Source organism: Panthera uncia, chromosome B4 (assembly GCF_023721935.1).
Source record: "Panthera uncia isolate 11264 chromosome B4, Puncia_PCG_1.0, whole genome shotgun sequence".
Taxonomy (NCBI): domain Eukaryota; kingdom Metazoa; phylum Chordata; class Mammalia; order Carnivora; family Felidae; genus Panthera; species Panthera uncia.
In genome coordinates this window covers 64,758,814-64,782,662 of record NC_064809.1, presented here as the reverse complement: position 1 = coordinate 64,782,662, position 23,849 = coordinate 64,758,814, and the positions used below count along the sequence as shown (strand labels likewise).

Genomic DNA, 23,849 nt, shown 5'->3' with positions numbered 1-23,849 from the left:
TGCTTTTTATATGTTCCATAAGAAAGATTTCGTGTCTTCCTCCTGACATCTTGACTCTGCTTCACTCTCGTGCTATCTCCTTTACCACCTTCTTACTGCTGCAGTTCTTTTCAGAGCAGCCTGGGTTTCTCCCATCTTACTCTACTGTGTTCTGGTTTTCATTTCTGCTTGAACTATTCTGACATGGGTTAGAGAAAAATATCTTGGCCTCTCTTCACTTTCTGCTTTACCTGACCTTCCCATTATTTTGGATACAATTGACTGTTCTTAACAAACTCATCTCCTCTTAATTCCACAGAAATGTCTCCCTCACTTCTTTTCTTACTTCTTTGTTTACTCATTATCTATCCTTTTTCAGTTTCTCTTCCTCCTCCTCTCCCTTATTATTGGTTTTTCCTGGTTTTGTTTTCCATTGTCATCTCATCTCAATAAGCTCTCCTTGGGAAATCTCAGCCATTTCCATGCTTTACCCTGATGACTCCCAAGTGTCTATCTCTCTTTGTACCTTAGCAAAAACAAGTTTCCAACTGCTTGTTAGCTAGTCTGCAGAAGCCTAAAACTCAAATTATCAAAAATGTATGACCTCTTCCATTCTGTTGTTGGTCCTCTGCTTGTATTTTCTATCTTGAGAATTATCATCATCACGGTATACTAAGTTAGAAAACGTGGATGTATCGTTAACCTCTTTCTGTCTCACATACCACATCTTGTGAGCTATAAATCCTGTTCATTATAATGAAGTATTATTTCTCTTCTGTCTTCTTTCCTTTCTTACTGTTACTTAATTCAGATTCTCATCACCTTTCTCCAATATTCCTATGCAATAGGAAGTATTGCATAGCTTCCTATAGTTCCTGTGGTTCATATTACCTCACATTTTAATGTATTTGTTTACAGTAGTCTCTGTATTATATTTCTTAATATTAAGCAGTCAGTACAAATTAGTTAATAAGTGCCTGAGCTTACAAATGGATGAAGCATGTCAGATGAGGAAGGAAATGTGTTTTGGAATTGTGATATGAATTGTTAGAAATTAGTGTCCCGAATTTCTGTTAGAAATTAACAACAAAAGCCCTTGCTATTGGAAAGCATCCAAGTACAGATTTTATAACTCATTCAACCCAAAATGAGTTCAGGAGCGATTTAGATTAGAGAAGCCAATAAACAAACTAGGTCTACTCCCTGAGGATACAGTTGTTTAAAAGTGTGATTGTCGACCTGCCAACTTTGCAAAGTGAAATAAAAACTGGAACCTTTTAGGAAAGACTGCTAAGTGCGTGGGTTTGCATGTGGAGTGCAGACACTTACCTTTTACAAAGGGGATTTGGTAGCAAGAGAGACTCCTTGAGTTAACAATAATAAAATCTTTTTTTTTTCCTATTCTCATTTCTGATAATTTTGACAGAAACCCATTTCGGGATGACTTTATTTGATTTCCAATATTCAGGGATCTTGGGTCAAATTCTTAAATTTTTGGTACTAGTAGGGAAAATAGAGATATAATATAGCATTGTACCTTAGATTCCTAATACTGCAAATGAATACAGGGTGAGTGGATACAGGATCGGTATACTTTTAACTGATTTTATTTATTTATTTATTTATATTTTTTATTAAAAATTTTTTTTACACATTTATTTTTGAGAGACAGAGCACAAGTGGGGGAGGGGCAGAGAGAGAGGGAGACACAGAATCCGAAGCAGGCTCCAGGCTCCGAGCTGTCAGCACAGAGCCCGACGCGGGGCTCGAACTCACTGACTGCGAGATCATGACCTGAGCCGAAGTCAGATGCTCAAATGACTGAGCCACCCATGAGCCCCTATTTTTTTTTTATTTAATGTTTATTTATTTTTGAGAGAGACAGAGACAGAGTGTGAGCAGGGTAGGGGCAGAGAGAGAGAGAGGGAGACACAGAATCCAGAGCTGTCAGCACAGAGCCCGACGTGGGGCTTGAACCCTCCAGCCCACGAACTGTGAGATCATGACCTGAGCTGGAGTCAGACGCTCAACCGACTGAGCCACCTGGTCGCCCCTTAACTGATTTTATTCATGGTAGGAAAGTTTGTAGTGGAGAAACATGCACCAGAAACATTACATGATGCAGGCACTGGAATCCAGGGACATTTTCCTTAAGAGGTTTTATCCATTTTATGATTTTCTAGGGAAATTGGTAAAATATTAGCCCCCCCCAAAGTGTTAGATCCTGTGAACAAAATCTGACATTTTGAATTCCAGTTTTGTTCTCTAAGTTGCTGTCGAGCCCACTCATCTTAATGCCATTAGCAGAACTGCATAGCATACTTTCATTTGAATAATTTAATTGCACCAGCCAAATCATTAATGAAAAGATTAATAACAGGCCCATAATTGGTGTATCTAGGATTCTGCTTGGCGCTCTAGACCAGATGACATCAAAACTGTACTTTGTGTACTAAATTTTCATACACACCAGGCAATCCAAAACGCATTTTTCCATTTGGATGATCTTGGAAGGTACCTGCTAAAATTTTTGTTTTAGACATGTTAATAGCTCATTGGATTATTTGGGCCATGAAATACCAGCCTTCAGTGAGGGTGTGTATGTTCTTTAGTATATTTTCTAAATATCATATATGTATAAACTTCCACATGCAGATCAGTTGTTTTGAAAATTTCATTTGAAAGATAATTGTTTGGACCATGAAGTGCATTTTCTCATAGAAAGTGGGGTAATATTTTTCTCATCAGAAGAAAAACCAATTTAACCCATATATAACTGAACCAAATTCTAATGTATTTTCTTAAAATCAGGCAAACGATAAATATATTTAAGTGCTGTTCAAGTGCTCAGTAATGTAGCAGTGTAGAAGACAAACAAGGACCCCCTGTCCTAAAACAGCTTACATTTTGGAGTTGAGGAAGTGGAATGGGCAAGATTTATTTAATAGAAACAAATGCAAAATGATACACTTTCTTTATACACTTAAAAGAAATTGATAGTGAGAAACAGTGACTGATGAAGAATGCTAGCTAGAAGCTTAGGTTCCTCTCAACCAGGTGGAGTGATTCTGCACAAGTTCTCATCCTGGGTATACTTATGCAAAGAGAAGAAGGGAACTACTGATAATCTAGAGAAAGAGCATTCCAGGTAAAAGGAACAGCAATGCAAGGACCTTGAGTCAGGAAAATATTTGGAATGTTGATGTGACTGAAGATAGCTACCATATATGGGATTTTGTGAATGATAAGGAGAGCAGAATGAAATAGATTGAAAAGGTACACAGAATTCAGATGATGCAGAGATTTGTAGGCCATGGCTTCAAAAAAAAGTTTAATGAATTTCACCGGAAGATGATTTATACATTTAAATAACAACTGACAGCTGAAGTGGAGAATGGGGCTGGGAAGCAAGACTGAAATTAAGGAAACTGTTGGAGGAGAACATGACTGGTTTACCTGTGAACTGGATCTGGTCACTCCCTTCCCTGTCCTTGAAAAGTATGTTCTGCCCACTGGCCTGTTTCATAGACACAGTCTGAAAGAGTAATGGATGTTGAGACCATCTGGACTGGATGTATGACTGAACCCCATTAAGGCCTCTGTAAAAAAGTTGTGATTCTGGCAGGCAAGTGTGGAGATCTACTCATCTTGCAGCCATCCAAGACAGCCTCATAATGTAAGTTCCCTTGCTTATTAAACCTGCCACCTACCAATCTGGAGGGACCTGCCTTTTTTCTTCAGTCTTTCCTTGCCCTCTAGGTATGGGTGCCAGTTTCAGATTTTACCCGGGGAACTCCCCTGATGGTGACCCAAAAGAGACCAACTGTAAGGCTATTGTGATTTGGCTAGATGAATAGTATTTGGTGGGTATAGCCCTTGAAGGGCTAAGAAGTGGTCAGTTTTGGAATATGTTTTGGTGATATTATTGCTGATGAATTGGATTTCAGGTGAGAACATAAGAAAATAATTTAGAATGACTCTTACGTTACTGGAGAAAAGCCACGGAATAAATGGTGTTTAGTTTATTGCGAGGGGTACATCGTGGAGGAAGAGATTGAGGTGGTGGGGTGAGATTGGAGAACTCAGTGTTCAGAATGGGTTTATGTTGTTTGAGACCCCAATAAGCATCCAACTGGAGATATTGACTAGGCCATATCTGGAGAATAGAAAGATGGTTTTGCAAACCATCAGCCTATAGAGTTGGAACTCATTAAAGTTACCTTAAAGAAAAAAAAAAATATATATATATACATATATATATATATATGTATATATATATATATATGCCTGAAAAAAATATAAATGGAGAAGAAAATAGAATTTAAATTAGAAATTTTTGTGAACTGAAGCATTTAGAAATTTGAGGGAAGAATATTAGCCAGAATTCGCATTTTTAGAAGCTGGTCAGAACATGTTACTTTTCAATTCAAACCCTTCAGTGGCCTCCCTCTACACTCAGGATAGAATTCACGGTCCTTCGGGTGAAGAACCAGACTCCTGGTTCTCTCTTTAATTCTTTTCCTTGCTCATTCTGTTCCAGGCCTACTGGCCATCTTGCTTTTCCTTGAATGCCCAAGTATATTCTTGTTTCAGAAACTTTGTTTTTGCTTTTCCTCCAGCCTGGAATGTTTTTATGCCAAATATTCACATGGTTCTTTTTCTTACATTATTTAAATCTCTACTAAATTGTCGCTTCCTGAGGAGGACTTTGCAGTAATAACTTTCTTTTTCTATGAAACATGCTTTCAGGCCCTTACTAGATGATGAGAGCTAGCTTTTTAAGCATTTTCAAGCTAAAGTATTAATGACTGATGTTTTATAAATGAATTATGTTTTCATTTGCATTTCCAGTAAGGGCTTGTAGAATCTTAGACTTTAAGAGACAATGCCTGAATTAGGTCTGATGACAGTATCTTCAGCACTTATTAAGTTATATTAGGTGTGATTGTTTGCATGCAAAGCTGGCCCTTATTTCGAATTCAATATTTAATAATGATTTTGAATGATAGTATTACATTATATTTAATACTATTATCTAGTATCGAATAATGCTATATTATATTTCATATTATTTAATAATAAGTAGTAGTAAGTTTTCTAGTTATTTGGCCTGTCAGCTGTCTTACCATGACTACCAGCAGAGAGAATATTTAACTTACTTTTTGTAAGCATATTACACTTCTCGCTTCTTTGCTAATGAGAACAAACATAAAGTGATATGCCCCCAAAAGGTAAATATTTTCCATAGGTTTATCTCTGAATAGTATAGCTTTATTTTGTAGTCTCTATATAGCATGGTTTTCAATTAGTTAAATATATATGTTGCGAATAATTTTAAAAAATTGGTTAATTTAGCTCAATGGGCATCCCTCATTGTTGAAAGCTTAATTTTCATTCAGTGGCTTACTGCTTTCATTTGGACTCTTAACAAACAAAAACTATTTTTAAAATCAACATTTGTGCTGAGATAAAAGAAATACATTCAACTTTAGAGTATAATTTTGAAACTGTATTTGTAATTTAACCATTGATGTCTAAGTTTAGAAATTTTATTAATCTCTTGGAGGTAGATTAGCATTTTTGAATTATAGATGGATCTATCCATTAAATAGACAAATCCCTGCCTTAAAAAAGTTGTATTATTATGTTAAAACATGACAAATTGTTTCTTCCAAAATATTGAATCCAATTGTTTCATGTTGAGTTTGCCTTATTTTCAAAATAGCATATAGATGTGCTAACAACCTTAAAGAAAGTAGAAGTTATTATTGGGGAATGGAAGCACCTATATTTGATTACTATAAATGATTGCCATATTAGCATAATATAACTAAGTCACACCTCAGTCTTTATAGTTGATGTGATTAGGATGAATTAAATAGAGAGGTAGTCAGCAATATTAGCAGGGAATACCAGCAATAAAATAGATAATGCCAACAATAAAATTTCACAGGTAATATAAGCTTTCCTCATTAATTTTTTCTGCAATGGTTAAAATATTGTAAAAGCAAAATATTTTGTATTACTTTATCTTGCTCTTAGTGGCTTAGCATGAATATGCTTAATATGAGTTAAATGATCACAAAATGGGTATGAGCAATAAATGGAGGCAAATAGTCTATCTTATCAACAAATAGAATGATTAACTACTGAACAGTTGACTGCACCCAATTACTGTGCTGTGTTAAAACTTAGCTATCATAAATCAGTTTAATGTCTTTTCATCTAAATTATCTATTAATTAGAGATATTATATTTTCAGATGTTCCTTGATCACATCATAAAATAGGAAAGCCATTTACAGACTATCTTTATAAACTTTTAGGAGAAAGATGCCACGCTTTTGAGTGCTTATGAAATTGTTTATGATGATGCTGATGATCAACTACAGTTGACTGGTTTTGTGATAGTGTAGAAATCAGAAATTTCACTTACCATGAAGGCCTCCTGGTTCACTATACCATTGTTTTAAAAATGTCATTCTTTTACATATGTATGTTTATATGTATACTACTTACCATGTAAGATAAGTTAGTGTATAAGGCACTTTAGGATTTTATAATGACACTTAATATGGGTATTTGAATTGGCTATGAGTGTAGAGGGGATATAAAAATACTTTATCCAGGTAATTATAGTATCTGCAGTACTGGAATCTAGTAGTCAGGGATAAGTTTTAAGTACATAGTAATATCCTTTTAACCCCAGGGAGGTAGGGAGGAGAAGAGAAGCATATATTTATTAGATGCTTACCATGTTCAAGTATCTGTTCTAAGGGCTTTGCATATATTATCTGCGTATATAATCTTATTAAGTACCTTGCATATGATATCTTATTTAATCCTCCCAATAATTTATATATAGGCATTATTCATTATCTCTATTCTATAGGTCAGGATATCGAGACATAGAGTCATTAGTAAATGATTCAGCCAGAATATAAACACAAACAGTATAGACATTCATAATTCTCACTCTTAAGGAATATGTTATACTGTTTTGCTAAATAAATAAATAAATAAATAATTAAATAAATAAATAAATAAAGATCTTTTATAAAGGATGTATCAGAATTTATACTGGTACCTAGCAAGCAAGCAAATAAACCAACAAAACAAGTTCATTTATTGCAAAGTAAGTTACCTTATTAATATGTGTGGAATTATTAAAGTACATAGCATTAATGTAATTTTTATGAATATAGATAAGTAGCTAGCTACAGTATAATATGAAATGTAGTGGAGGAATTGATCAGTAAAAATTGGTATGAAAAAATAATGAAGTAATAAGTTTGAAGGAATTAGAATATTTTGCTCATGCATGCAATTAAAGGAGACGCTCTTCTGAATGTTAAAAAGAAAAAGAAGAGAAATACAGTTGACCCTTGAACAATATGGGGTTTAAGGGTCCCAACCTCCACAATAGTCAAAAATCTGTGTATAATTTTTGACCCCCCCAAAACTTAACTGCTAATAGCCTACTGTTGACCAGAAGCCTTACTGATAACATAATCAATTAATACCTATTTTGTGTGTTATATGTATTATATACCCTAATCTTACAATCAAGGAAGCTATAGAAATAAGAAAATCATAAGGAAGAGAAAATGAATTATAGTACTATACTGTATACACTGAAAAAAAAATCCACATATAAGTGCAACCGCACAGTTTAAACTATCATGTTGTTCAAGAGTCAACTGTGTATTTGTATAATAATCAGCTAGACTCTGATAGTATAGCAGTGTTTCTTTGGATTTTTGTCTGCATTGTATTAGTAATAAAACTAGATTTAAGTAGTTATAGGAGTAATCCAAAGACTCCTTCTGATGTGCTGATAACTTTTTAACTACCTATGTAACACAAAACTCATTGTTATATTGCTTTGTGTGCTATGCTTTCTGCTTTTTTCTTGTTTACTTTACTTTGCACTGCTAGATATTTCAGATTTAATACCAGCATATTGTATTCAGGGCGATATTGGGATATATTCAGGGTAATATTGGTAGAATGCATCCTATATACTAACAACATGTATTTATGTATGTTTAAATAGATTTCAAAACTAAGTTCTATCTGTGTATTATTTAGATTATAAAATAATAATTAAATTTGGCAAATATTTATTGGTCTCTTGGCCATTTGAGGGAAAGCACAATAGTTAATATGGCTGAATAAATGGAAGCATTTCTCAATTGCCAGACACCGTGAACTAGATTTGGTCTATGTGTGTGTTAAAGCTGTGGAAACATGCCTGGATTTATTACTGGAAGTTCTATTTTAATGTAATTCTAATGACTCATCAACTGGAACACAACACCATAGTAAGAAACAGTAAAGCAGTTTGTGTTAAAGGTAATTTTTATTTCTATCTTTATCTAACTACAGACCACAATATCTAAAAATAGCCATTAAAGGACACATGTATACTGTTACCATACTGTGTAAAATGCATAGAAAATGTGAAGCATTGAGATGAGTAAAAAATAAAGATTCAGTAGAAATTTCCAGCGCAAGGAGTAGTTAGTTGACAAACACTATATGCTGATTTTTTCACTGTGAGTAGTAAATGTGTTGCTTGATAAGGAGTACGGAAGCACAGACAGATTAAAGGAACTACAAAAATGCTATAAATATTTAGGGCAAAGTGTGCAATAGCTATAGAGATAGTGTGTACAGATGAATGCCATAGCTTTTTGGTATACATTTTATTTTATTATTTTAATTTCCTTTTTTTCATCACTGATGGTATTTGTGTGTTCTCCGTTTGCTAATATGTCTTCTCTCATAAGGATATGCTCAGTACTTCAGTTCTGTTTTCTTGAGTAATGACAGCACAGAACAGCTTTTGGTGAGACTTGGCCATATCCATTTAACATGTAGTATGCACAGCTATCTATCAGTATTAATATTTTTTAGAAAAGAGTTCCAGAATCCCCCATGCTTTTCACTGCTAACGCAGAACAATGATCTATTCCAAATCTTTAGTATTCAGGACTTTCTGCCATGAGACTTAGAGAAATTTAGGTTGTTTTTTTTTTTTTTTAACCCATGAACATACCTGTAAAGTCTCTTTTGAAATTGGGAAAGACATGTTGCTACTAAGGATATTTAATTTAAATATGTCCAGGCTCTACCTTAAGTACTTTCTAATTACTCAGAACCAAAATTTAAAATGATTTGCACTTTCATGAAGGTGTTGTAACTGAACTCATGTGAATTTGCTCCTTGGTGAGTCACCAAGGTGGAGATACACCAGATGGAGTTGTCACACAAAGGAATCAATTTGCAGCAAATAAGGAGATCATGGGGAATAACTTCCAAAGCCCTGACTCTCCGAGCAAGAGTGGGTGGATTCTTTTACTTAGGGTTAGGATGAATATTTAGAAAGGGGAACCCTGTCATCATATGTAGAGGTGGGCATAAGGTTGCATGTTCACCTTAAGAAAACAGGCCTATACCTATATTGTGTGTTATGTTAATGAGGCTTGTGTTCCTCCTTGGACAGATAATTTAGCATTATATTGAAGTAGGAATAACTGTCCTTCACTCCATAGTCCGTCTGCGTAGGTATGAGTCTGTGGTTGAGCTCAAACTGATCTGGGTGGTCTGGGCCTCTGGAACTCTTTGCCAAGCCAGTCGTTATAGCTTAAGGGGTAGTTTCAGTTTCCATCATGGGATGCTGTGCCCGTTGGGCCTTTTGCCTGAGTTGAGTAATAGATAAACTGGAAAGAACTTAAGGAAAAACGTGGGACCCAAAGGTCATTGGGTACAGACAGGTGAGCAATACAGGTCATGTCTTGGGTTTAGCTGGTGATGATGTCATTCTGGAAGCCACCAAATTTCAGATCCAGAGTATTTTCTGTCCCTCCCTTCTTGTCCCCACTGTCCCCCTCCCCATCCTCATCATGTGCAAGGATAGTTTACACCAAATCCTGTCACTCTGCTCTGCACTGTTTCCTACCACTTGCTACAACTTCAGTTTGGGTCTTAACACTTGGCTTCTTATTAACTACTATAGCCCGATTGATCCAGATTGCAGATTTTACCTCATTTGTCAGTCCATTCTTCACACTGGTACCCGAGTAATCTGAATGTACTGTTCTAATGGTGCCCCTGCATTGCTAAAAGACTTCCAGTTGCTTCTGATTATCCTACGACAACTTCCTTGTTTGTTTGTTTTTGACCGGCCAACTGGACCTTCTACAGTCTGACTTGGCTCTTCATCTTCAATTCTCCCCTTTACTTGAAGCCCATTCTTTTCTTATTACATTCTTGCCTGTAACTCTGATCTGTTCTCTAGGATTATGTAAGGGAGGAAAAATAATTCTCCCTCTACCCTTCTTATTAGCCTCTGTAATAAAAAAGACGATTAATAGGAGAAAAACAAATGAAAGTTTAATAACATGCTATACCTCCTATATACATGGGAGATACTAAGGAAAATGGAGTAACTCCCTGAAATGGCCCAAGCCTTATACCATCTCTAACTAAAGACAAAAAATGTTGGCGAGTGGGGAAGCGTTATGGGAGGTTTTCAGGCAAAGCATTTTAAAGAGGGCATAGTTTATGCAGATTTAAGTCTCTGCCTTCTCCACTGAGAAGAGATTTAGTAACCCCCTTCATCCTAGTACAGTGAGGAAGACAGCCTTAGAAATGGAAATTTTTCTTATAAATGTAAATGTCTCCTGCAAAAGGCTAACTTCTAACCTGGTTTTCTGAGCTTCCCCCATGTCTGCTATTTCTGAAAAATAATTAGCCTAAAATAATCCTTATGCCAGGGCACCCAGGTGGTTCGGTTGGCTAAGCATTGGACTCTTGATTTTGGCTCAGGACATGATCTCACAGTTGGTAGGATCGAGCCCTGTCAGGCTCTGCACTGACAACATGGAGCCTGCTTGGGATTCTCTCTCTCCCTCTCTCTCTCTCTCTCTCTCTCTCTCTCTCTCTCTCTGCCCCTTCCTTGATAGCACTTTCTCTCTCAAAGTAAATACATAAACATTAAAAAAATAATAATCCTTATGGCAAAGAGATATTTTTGGGTAGCCAATTCTCTTCTCTTTTAACTGGAATTGTAACTGTACTCAAGGAGTTCACTGCCTGGAGTGCATTAAATTGAACACAACCGAAGGAAGTGTTGAAAGCAAAGAACTTTTTATTACTTTTCACAAGTAAGGAGCTGGAGGCAGCTCTCAAAGCACTGTCTGTCCCTGAAGTTAGTACAGGAAGCTTTTATCCAGTGTATTAGGGGGTGGGATCAGGGAGCTTGCATATGCATTACATATACATTAAGGAGTTATACGTATTCTATTATTAGGCACTTGGGTTCAATTCCATATGCCTAGAATGTCACCATGCTAGTACATGCACCTATGTTCAAACAACAGGTGGAAAAGTAGGCGGAAAAATCTCATTTATAGGAGGGGATCCTAGTTTTGTAATGAGCTAAAGATAACTAACTGCAGGACAACTTAGGTGAGGGGTGGGGTGCGGGAACTTCTGCAGGTCCTCAACTCCAAAATGGCTCAGAATGACTCAGCTGTTTCCTGTAAGGGTCTGTAAGGGGTTATCAGGTGAAAGAAGCACCTACCAAGGGACTAACAGGTGAAACACCTTACTGGGTATCTGTTGGGACTGCTGGTTTTTGCAAAGTGAAACACACTCCTTCCCTGCTTTTGTCCTTTCCCCCTCCTCCCTTCTACTGATAACTTTCAGCCCTTTGATGTGAGTAACTTCCCATTGTATCCTAGCTAACAGAATATCCAACTCTCTTCTCTCCATGATCTGATTTCTACTTGGCTCTCAAGGCTTACTGCCTTTGGGAAATATTACCCTGACTATCCTAGTCTCCAGCATGGACTTCCTTCATCAGACTTAGAACACTCTCTCCTTTTACTTTTTAGAACTGAATACATAGCTTTTACTTGCTAGGCATTTAAAATTTTTACTTATTAAAAACTTTGAATATTTTGTTTCTTCATTCCTGTCCATCCTTCTTAGGGCTTCCCATGGGCCAGTTCTCTAGAATTTAGGGAGATCTTCCACCTTCTCTTTTAGGACAGATTGAAATCCTATACAAGCTAAACTAGAGTGTGTGTCTCTCTCTGAAATACTTCCATATTTTCTTGATTCAACACGCCCAGATGATGTTGGAACTCTTATTTTATTGGCATGTGAAATTGCATTGTGTTTATGATATTTAAATTCTTAGGCAGCATATTAATCTGGAATCAGAACATCTGGGTTAGTCTGCTATTTCTGACTGCTCAGACCATGAAAGAAATCAACCTCCTGTATGATTAGGATTTTCTTTATATGTGAAACAAAGATTAATAACAGATCTTTCATTGTGCAAGGTTATTCTGAGTCTTGAAAATAAGTATAAGATTGTACTTGAAATAAGGTACATCTAGTTTGTACATTAATGAACTTTACAATGTATTACACTTAACCTATTTTTAGGTATGTAACATATGCTAATATTAACTCATGTAATATTAACTCGTTCCTCCTCAAAACAACTGTGAGGGGAACTAGTACAGGTTAGCAATGAGGAAACTGGAGAGCTTAATTAATTGCCCAGTCCCAGGTAATGAGTGTCAGTAGTGGAACAGACACCTGGCTGTGTGGCTTGGGACCCCCTCTGTAGCCACCTCACATAGCCTGTGTGTAGGTAACGCTGAGTATTGTTAACCACCTCTGCTCTGTGTTTTCACAGTCTACCTCCTCAGCCCAAAGCTTACTAGTTTCAGAGATATCCAAAGCCAACTGTGGATTCAAATCCTGGAACTTCTTTCTACTGTTTTTGTAATTTCAAGAAGAAAAAGAAAGTAAAAGCAGTTTCCCGCTTACTTGCATTAACAAGCTAGCTGCGATAAAAGGACAAAAGGCTTTGCCAGTTTGCAGGAAAATGACATGCTAAAATTCATGCTTGTTGAGCTCATTTTATTCATTATTGGGAGTCGGGGAATTCAGTATTTCAGCAATGAAACCAATACAGATATGATGTACAAAATATGTAGTGTAAAGACAGCTTGAGAACTTATGAGCTTTAATCCTTTTATCTATTTTAGGACTTTCTGGGACAAGTGTTTTGTACATTGGGGGAGATTGTTGGTTCTCAGGGAAGTCGCCTGGAAAAGCCAATAGTGTAAGTATTTTTTAATGCAGACAATGAAATGTTAACTCTTCATTTTTTATTTTGGTAGTTTGGAATTGGTAAATATGTGGTTGTAGACCAAAAGTGGGTTTAAAAATCTTCCTGAGTTTTTTCTTCTAACAAAATAGTTCTGACATGTTTGTAAAGAATCATTTATATTTTAGCTGTCATATGCCCTGCTGCAGAATGTTCACAAAATGAAAGGAGGAGACTTAAAAAAGCAAATGTATTGTTTTCTGTTTGGTTATAGTATTAATTCTTCTGTTTTTAAGAATTAAACATTTTGAAAAAGGTATTTTCCTCCTTTGGGCTAGGGACTATATGTAGCACCATTCTTCATACCGTATGTTTAATAAATGCATTTCTACTGATTGAGATTGTAATAATTTTTACTACAAAATCGGGTGAAAAAGAAAGTAAGTGTATAAAGATTAAGAGAAGATGATATCTCAGAATTATGTATTCTTCCTTCACTTTCAGTCACTGGGATCATATTTCATTTTCAATTTCAGATCAATTGCATGGGATGATCCTATTTTTCTCCAGTTCCAAATAAGACAGCAAACTAACTCCAGATATTTCTCCTAAATCTTCCCCCTTACTATCCTCCTTCCTCCTACCCTCACCCAATCTCAATTATTTGGATTCATTTAACTGTTCATAAAAATCAGATGATTTAGTAAGAATACTGAGAAAATTGCAGAACTAACCACAATATCAAAAGGTTTGGGAAATTTGCAAGTCAGATTCCTTTAAGAATCTCAAACTCATAAAATAAATTTGTCAAAACTTTCCAAAATTATTCACCTTTTACATCCAAATACTTAAATGTCCAAGGGCATCATTCTCACATTATCTGTATAAAATTGAACTTTATGTTTAGTGTATTCTTTTCAGGTTAATAAGAAATCTATGAATTCTCACTTCTCACTTATTAACTTATTACTTAGTGCCAGTTTGAAGACTTTTGCATATCAACTACCTTTTTTAACATTCTTTCATGTATAATTTTTTTTATCTTTGTAGGATTTGTAAGCTTATAATTCAAATATGTTTATGCTCACTTTAATATGTCAGTAAAAAGTAATCTGTAAGACAAATGCAGATAATTTTATTAAGTATATATAATTGTTACTGTATTGTTGAGTCTAATGATTTAGGCCCATGAAAATTCTTGGAAGGTCACTGAATCACCCTTTTTACTGAAAAATGAATCAATAACATACACAATGCTACCTCAGAGGTGCCTTTAATATTCTTTGAGAGAAAACAAAAGCAATTAAAATAGAGAATTTTTATTTCAGTGTAACAGAATAGAGATTTTTATAGAACTTGCACTCATATTTTTAAATTGATCATTTTACTGGTTATTTTTATCTGGTGTTATTTTCTCCATAAAAGGAAAATATAACTCTACTTTCATAAGACTATTAAATTACTTAAAATTCTTCCCAATAGAAAATTATTTTTATGTTGGTCTTGAAACATGTTAAAAAGTTGATGTTTTATTGGTTGGGGCATGTGGTGAATAGAATATAGTGTGAAATGTGGCCCTTGTTCAGGTCATTCGACAATTTCCATTAGACAAGACCAACAAAAACACAATTAGGCTAAGGGGTGAAGATGTCTAGAGTAATGATTATGCAAATGTTGAGAGTATTTTCTGGCAGTTGCATCATGATTATCTTATGTAATCAGAAAAGATGAGATGCCCTTTAGATTTTTCCTAGCTCCTGCTGAGGTTGGAGTAGCATAAGTGAGACAAAGCCTTGGAAACCTGTTCAGGCAACACGAAGCCATTGTAACCACCTGCTTTGCTTCACCTATAGGGTATTTTGTAATTTAGACAAGTTTATCAAAAGTGTTGATATTATATCTATCTTACTGACCAAGGTAGAATTCATTCAATGTTGTAAAGTGTATGTAACTAATCTTTTATTCAACCTTGGACCTTACTAGGCAGTCTTCTCAGGCAAATAAGTATTAAGAAAAGGGTTACTGAGAGAAGATGCATCTTCTGTTCAAATGGCAATTTACTCCTTTACCTCAACATCAAATGAAAAGCAATGAAAATCATTTATCCTTTTTGTTTAAAAGTGTAGTTGGGTTGAGGAAGAGAGTGAAATGTTATTTTCATGGAAGTTTTATCTGCCCATAATGTCGAAGTAGCCCTTAAAATTAGCAGGTCCACTAGATGGATGCTTTCAGATTCCACCCTCATCCCTGATCACCTTTAGTCACTGCCATGTATTTTTTTTTCCTGTACGTGGTTTTTCAAATCGATCGAATGGAGAGATGGGAAGGTTGGAAGGTATGTGATACTTCAGTGGAGGAGAGAATGGTTTTGGAAGAAAGGGTAGAGCCAGGGAGAATATTGGAGATGATGTAAGGTCAGGGAAGTGTTTTCTCACAGGAAACTCAATGACAACCATAACTTCTAAAGGAGGATACCATGTTTTATCACATAATACATAAACATAGTGGAATATCTTAAAGCATGGCAGAAACAATAAACTTTGCATTGGGAAATAATACGTATCTGACATCTTTACACTCTTACATCCATTGCTCACAGTCCCCTCTGTCTCCTCCTGCCCTGCCCTCACCCCCACCCCCATGGAGTGAACCTGCCCTGGTCAGGGCTTAGCTATCCAGTCAAAGATAACATTGTAAAATGGTCACTAAACATCCCATTGTTTTTCCATGGTTGATTCATCGTGGCTGGAGATAAAAATAGAATTTGTATACTCTCCTGTTGTAGCCATTACTTTTGCATATCTTGTTAGGGAGTTGGAGGATTTTCCCTGTCTGGAAGGGTATAGGCTTTGGAATTGTAGCACAGGACACCTCCGGAGGCAGATTATCCACCTGCGATTAACAAAATTGACTCATCCTGAATTTAGAAAGTCTCCCTGTGTCTCAAATGTTATTTATCTTAAATAGCATTATCCAAGTGATTTAGGGCTTATTCACCAATTTGTTTTAGATGAGAGATTTATTTTCCAGTTAGTTTTCCTTTTAAATTCTAAGTTACTCCAAAGATTCTATCGTTTTCTTCCCTTTAAAGCCTTCCCTTTAAATGGTCTAGTTTAAATTATTTTCTGTTAAGGCATGAAAAATAATTTCTTTTGGCTTTTGAATTGCGCTTGTGTTATAATATCTCCTCAGTGTTGGGCTTTTACAAATGATGATAACTATAAAATTTGGAGATTTAAAGCAGATATACTAGAGCTTTAAATTGTTTGTTACTCACCAAGCCTTTGAAAACTAAGTTATATTTATTTCAAAGGAAACATGGATTTCTAGTGTATAGCCTCATGCTCTATTAAATACAGAATGTGAATTTAATGTTTATTTATTTTTGAAGTTTATTTTTATTTTTTGAAAGACAAAGAGAGAGACAAAGTATGAGCAGGGGAGGGACAGAGAGAGAGGGAGACACAGAATCCGAAGCAGGCTCCAGGCCAGGCTGTCAGCACAGAGCCCGATACAGGGCTTGAACCCACAAACCATAAGGTCATGACCTGAGCCGAAGTCAGACGCTTAGCCGACTGAGCCACCCAGGCACCCCCAGAATGTGAACTTAAAATCACTTCTTATTTTCTGTGCTTCAGTTATTGTTGTCACTTTTATTGTGAGATTCTCTTCTTTATGAGAATAAGAATTAATTTTTAAGGAGCGCCTGGGTGGCTCAGTCAGTTAAGCGTCTGGCTTTTGGTTTCACCTCAGGTCATGATCTCACAGTTCGTGGTATCAAGCCTACATAAGGCTCAGCACTGACAGCATCGAGCCTGCTTAGAATTCTCTCTCTCCCTCTCTCTGCCCCTCCCCTACTTTTGCTGTCTCTCTCTTAAGGTAAATAAACTTTAAAAAAATTATTTTTTAATATTTTGTAGGAACTTAGGTTAATTTTTTTTGAAATTGATGTTCAAGAATTTTTAATTTACTTTTTAATAGCAGCTCACGATTTTCACAATTTCCAATAATCTGTTCTGTTGAATTCAAGTTTTGAGCAAATTTGGATTCAAGTTTTGAGCAAACACATTTCTCATATCTTAATTCCATCTAACATTTTGGTCTTTTCCCTGAGCCCTCCTAAAATGACTCTTGTGCTACTTAATTTGTCTGCAGCACTTACTGTGTCTTCCTATGACTCATTGGCTCCTCGCTTTAGATCGTCCCATTATTATTTACCATTATACCCACTCAGCAGTGTGTTTTCTCATGCTGTGAGATTGTATCCAATTTTCTGCGTGATGCTGTCAGAGAGTTTTACTTCTTCTATCTTTAGGGAGCTCAGTGATGGATTCGGCAAAGCCTTCCAAAATGCTAGAATCAGCACCAGTTTAAGAAAGATTGCCATTCTCTTCTCTGGGAGGAAAGCATTTATTATATTCATCAAGTAATAGACCTGTTTGTTCCTGTTACGCTCATCCAGGCATGACTGGTTCTGTATAAAAGGATGGAGTAAGGAGGCAGGGACTGGTTGTGATTAGAAGGAAGATTCTTACCCTGGAGAGGAGGGGGAACTCCATGGGTAATTGAACCGGCAACTGTTTTGGCTAAGGGAAAAGATTATGTTCTTTGTAGGGTGGCTGTAGCAGCTTGTGATCTAGGCAATCAGGAGTGGGTAAAGGATAAAGAGAGGGATCTAAGAGTGATTAGGGAACAGTACAGTGAGAGGAGTACAGGGACAGGGGCTCAAAAGCAGGTGATAATTAGAAGACCAGCTTGCAGCTGATGGATGGACACTGGGATACCAACTCTGATAAAGGGTTTAAGGACAGAGCACATTGGGTGCTGAAGTTCAACAGGAGAAATGTGGAGAGAGGAACAGAGCAGAAGGGAAGCTGGGGAATAATGTAGAAGTAGAGGGCTTGGGAGGGACTTGAGGCAAGAGCCTTAAAGGCTTGCCTTAATGATCTGGTTCAAATGTGGCCTGATTCTGAAAGCTATTTTGTAGCTGTGGGTGCATGTAGATGAAGTCAGTGTGAGAGGAATAGGAGGAGGAAGAATGGGAGAATGATTAGTCTTGAAGGTGAGAAACATCCAAACTTAACGATGAAGCAGATCTTGTCTTTATTGTGCAACATTTTGTATGTGAAAATATAGTCAGCTTTGGGGGAAATTTTGACCTTCAAAGTCATCTTGACTTTAGTAACTTCCTTGCAGAGTAGATTGATATTGTTATACTCCCTGTTTTTTAATTTATTTTTATTTATTTTTGTTTCTTATTGGAAAGATCACTGGGCTGGAAATCAGAATATGATGTTTTTAGTACCATGCCTGGTACTAACTCACATGTTACATTACAAAATTTGTACATCTATATTAAATTTCCATACCTGTGGGTTACATTTGTAGTATGGAAACTTTAGTCTAGAGATAAATAAGTAGCCGCTGTAACAGTTGATAGGACATGGGCTTTGGGGGCAGTCAAATCTGGGATCATAATTTATTTTTGTCATGGAGGACACTGGAATTTAATAAACACCCCAATTGCAGCTATTATTAATGTTGTTATTAAATATAGCTAACGTCTTTTAGGAAAGACCTTAAATGCAATCACCTAATAAGCTCAGCTTTCCATCTCTCCTTCCCTCTCTTCTTTCCTTCCTTTCCTTTTTTCCTTCCTGCCTTTCTGTCTTTTTGTCTTCCAGTATTTGTTTCCTTAGAGAAGCATTTAGCTAGGAATTCAGTAAGATTAGATAAAGGACAATTTTGAGCCAAAGTATATTACATATATATAAATTGTTAAGTGTTGACCAAATATAAATATTAAACATTATTTTGTCTGTTCTCAGTTTCTGCTTGTCATTAGTTTGGGTTTTATAAGATAGTGGGTTTTTGTTTTTTGGTTTTTTTTCTGGAAATGCCCTGGATTTTTAGACCATTGCCCAGGTTCATATGTAATTGCAAAATATAATCTAAAGGACAATATCAATTAAATTATTTTTCTCTTATTTGCAAAGATCACATTGATGTGTGTACATATTTATAATTTTCATATGATTCCAACACATTAAAAGTTGAACCACTGATTGCATCTTAGAGAGATGTTAGGTGCTTCACTGATCTAGCATAAGCATTTATCTACCTTTGGGAGAGTCTATATGAAAAATTGTGTGTTCTCTAAAGACTAAAAGTAGAGAGAATTTTAGTACATTTCCTTATGTATCTTGCACCAGATTATGAGTCTTCCATATAACAGAAACTTAGTAAATGTTCAACTGGCCCACTTTTTTAACATTCATTTGTGGATCTGAGCTCATGCTCTGGAAAAATCCGCAGAGATGTATTTATTTAACCTGAAAGAGTGACTGTATACAGCTGTAAGCCCCCACACTTCTCTGCTCTATGCAGAAATTCCAGTTGTTCTTGGTAAAGGCATATAAATTAGGAACTGTTCTGATTAGATAGGCTTGCAAAGAATATGGCCAGTCATGAAAGATATGGATGAGATAAATACATTTTTCTGAAAATAGTCCTTAATATCATCATCAAAGGCAAGCCCTAGAATGGTTGATCTGCTTTTCTGATTTGGATGTTATTTCCCTGTTCTTATGAAGCTTATGTACAAGTAACTCCTTTAGGCATCCAAAATTGAGAAAGAAAATAAAAGGCAAATTATTTTATCTAAGTGCTTATTATTTAGACTGTATTTATTGACTGGATTTGTTTACTTTTCTATCAGATACCACCTCAGTTTGGTAGAGGTTCTAAGGATTCTTTTTTTTTTTCTTCTCTTAATTCATTTATTCAACACATCTTTACTGAGAATATATAACGGACCAGGAACTGTTAGGTACTAAGCATACAATTATGAAAACACAGTTGTTCCTGTCCTCATGGAGATAATCACCTATTCATTAAATGAATAGTCATACAAATAAATATAATTACATATTGATATAAACCCTATGAAAATTGCAGTACTGACTTAGACCAGAAGATATAGGTCATTTTTAGTAATTGAATTTTTATCATAAATACAGTGGGAAAAATCATGATTTTTGTTCAGAGAGGTTCTTTCACTTCTGTGTGCAGAATGGTTATGGGTAGTTAACAGGAACAATTACTAAGTTAATTACTGTTGAAATAATCTAGTTCAGAGTAGACAGTAATTTGGACTAAGAAGATGAGAAATAAGCCGATCAAAATATGTTTTTAATATTCATTTCACAAGGATTGATGATAGGCTGATAGTCTTGATTGAAAAGGATTTCAAGGAAGGCTTACAGATTTCTTGCACAAGTAACTAAATGGATGGATGTATCATTTTCTGACAAGGGGAAGATCATCCATGTCTGGGCTTTTCACAGTTGATCAGTGTTTTAGGAAGAGATGAGTCATTCTATCCTTGTATTGCAAGGTGTAAACATTTGCAACATTCTTTTTTGTTTGTTTATATTTGTCTAACCTCATTGAGTTGGATTAAAAACTGATAAAGCTGAAGGAAAGAACTGATAAGATGTGATCTGTGTTATTTGGAAGATGGCTTCTAAACTAAATAGTACCTTCTTGTTGAATAAACCTACTTGTTGAATAAACATTCCTCATTTCACTTAGTTTTAGTATCAGACAAGTTTCTAAAGGGTTACCCTTAGTATAGACAATGTTTAGAGATTATGTTGGGATAAAATCTTTCAGAGAAATTATAGGTTCCTCTACAATGAAATTCATTGTTTCTTTCTTCTTTCTTCCCTCTTAGGTTATGGCATAATTTGCTTATTCTGGGATTCAAGATGTAGCCCAGGGAATATTAGTTTTATAGTTAAGCAAACTAGTTGTAAAGAAAGACCTTTATGGGCCAACCTTAGAATAAGAATCTTGGTCTGAGCTCTAGCCCACTGATGAGATGAATGTTTGGAACTAACATTTGGGGATTGTCTCTGCTCCTGTATTTATACCCAACTGGTTTTTGTCTTCAAAGCAATTGAAAGAGAGCAGTGAATTTTTAAAAAAATAATACCAGTGACTAACTTGATTGAATTCTTATAAGGTGTCAGTCAATATACTACCTGCTTTGCACTTAAAAGTTCTGTAACCCTTACTGCACCATTGTGAGGTAGATAGGTATTATAATCATCCCCATTCATTAGAGAAAGAAACTGAGACAAGGATTCTGGAGAAACCGCGCTTCAAATAGAAGTTGTCTGGCTTGTGACCCATGTGCCTAACTACCGCATTATAATGCCTTCAACAAATGAATATATTTATATATGGCTCTGAAGGAAATTGATTTTTTTAATTTTATTTCATTTTAGTAATGAAAAAGTATTTACTTAAAAGTCAAGAATGTCTCTGAATGATAAGACGAGCTTTAAAGATACCCATCTTGGCTTAGGTCATTTCAAGGATGAGGTTCCTTTGCACGATGTCTTACCCACACAACTCTTATGCCAGCACAGTCCAGAGTAAAAACAAAAATTCCTGAGGTAAAAATTCCCAAGGTCATCTCCAGAGCGGTTTATTTCTTGCTTCTGTCTTGAGTCATGAAGACTTAGCTTCTGTGGGCTATACCAGGTTTCCATAGAGGATGTGCTGTACTCTTCTGTTCCCTAGGATGATTAAGAGAACAGCAATAGCCCTGTAAGTGAGGAGAAGAGTGGCTTTCCTGTGCCAGCTATTCTCATTCTAGGGTTACTGCGCCTGCTCTCTGTGGTCAACTAGGGTGACAGAACCCTTCTCTAGGGGTAACATTAAATTTTCTCAGAGCCAACACAGTCTAAATAGGAAGACTATTGGAAGGAATTTTAAAAATAAATCCATATTTAGTTTTGGAAAGAGGTAAATAAGTGTGTGATGTTTTTTCCTGATCTTTTAGAAAATCATCATTCTGAATTCAGTGTGTTGACAAGTACATAGCACCACGTACTCATTCTTCCTGGTCATTTCTTCCATTTGGTAATGCAGGATGATGTGCTTCCATTTCTAAAAGCAATGAGCTTTCTGCTGCTTTCTTCTCTTTCAGTGTTCAGGGAAGAGAAATTAAACATATTGTCAGGGGTTTTATTTATATTATTTTTGTTGAAGGCCTTTGTGAGTAATTATCCTTGATTGGGCCACAGTGCCATTTTAGGTACAGGCAGATTCTCACAATGCAGTAGGCTGCTCTGAGAATGTATTCTAGTAAGTGAAAAATCTCAGTAATCTTTGCAACTCACTGTCTGCTTTGATACCAGTATTGGTTAGAGCCAGTAATCATGGAGACAGACCAATTGAATCTCAACTGTTTCCCAATTTGAGTTAATTCCGATGAAAGACTCTAAACATGGAGGGCAATTTAGTAAACTGACATTTCCAAATACATCTAGATTCCAACATATATTTTTAGTCATTTGCATAAACGTATTGTGTTGGTTTTTTTTTTTTTAGTATAAATATACCACTTCTAGCTAACTGAATTGTTGGCTTCTCCCAACATTTTAATAAAGGTTTTTACCTTCTCCCTTTCATACTATTTTTGTTTGTTTTAAGTTCCCTGTTGTCCTTTCCTAAACAGGTCTACTTAAACAATAATCAAAGGAATACACAGTAGATGTTCCTGTTCTGTTCTTATTAATTCTTCTGTTCACCATGACACATGTGGGTTCCACAGCATGATGGAGCAAAGCCCCTGAACAACCTCCTAAAATTCAATCAAGCTGCTGAATGCCTTTCCTCCATCCTTTTTTTCTTTTAACAATTGTGAAAAGACTTAAAAAGAAACCATTATATCCTCTGCGTTGTAGAGACCTGTTGTTGTGCCTTGTAAATGGTAAGATTTGGTAAATGTTTATTCAACTATATTTTCCAGAATAAGAATCAAATTTATATGTTTTTCTCTTTTTTGTTAAGAACACAAAATGTCTCTCCTGCGCATTATAACTTTGCACTTCAGAGCTTGGAATAGAATTTTTAGATTATAATAATGTTGCTACCTATGCATTTTACTACATCACAAATGTAAAGGGTACTTGCAATAATATTAGTAACCTAATATTTCTGTACGTAGATGGACAGATCTAGTTTATCCCAGCTGAAATAATTTCTTAAAAATTTTTGGCATATGTGGTATTTAAGAGCTAGGATCACATCATTCTTGTCAATAGTTACTTTTAAAGAAAATTTTCATCTCCAGAGATTATGAACAGTTTACTTTGTTTTTATTACTGCAAAGCTGTGTCTCAAATCACCGATTGTGTATTCCTCATAATTCTGTACTGTGATAATAACTGCCTTGCCTTTCTTTTAATGTCAGCATTTACATTCTGACCATAAAAGAAGACCACATTTAATTTAATTGTAATTTTATTTTATTTTATTTTTTTATTAAAAAAATTTTTTTTAATGTTTATTTTTGAGAGAGAGAGTGAGACAGAGCATGAGCGGGGAGGGCCAGAGAGAGGGAGACACAGAATCCGAAGGAGGCTCCAGGCTCTGAGCTGTCAGCACAGAGCCCGACACGGGGCTCGAACCACGAACCATGAGAACATGACCTGAGCCGAAGTCGGCCGCTCAACTGACTGAGCCACCCAGGCGCCCCTAATTTAATTGTAATTTTAACAATTACAGGGGAGCAGATGGATTTCTTGAGCACAGTGTTTAAAAATTTCAACAAAATTTGCTATTGCCGTTTTCTGGCATTTAACATATTTTAACAGTGAACGTCATATATTTTCTTTTGTGATAACTGATAGAGTAAAATCTTAGAAACAATGTCTTCATAA

General features: G+C 35.7%; 1 protein-coding gene across 1 annotated transcript in view; it reads left to right on the top strand.

Moving 5' to 3' along the window:
- The window catches only part of CPNE8 (copine 8), a 227,106-nt gene that overhangs the window by 67,861 nt on the left and 135,396 nt on the right, over positions 1-23,849 (top strand). The window contains exon 6 of the mRNA XM_049625275.1: positions 13,052-13,128. Within this exon, the coding sequence (XP_049481232.1) occupies positions 13,052-13,128 (77 nt within the window). The remainder of the gene's footprint in view (positions 1-13,051; positions 13,129-23,849) is intronic.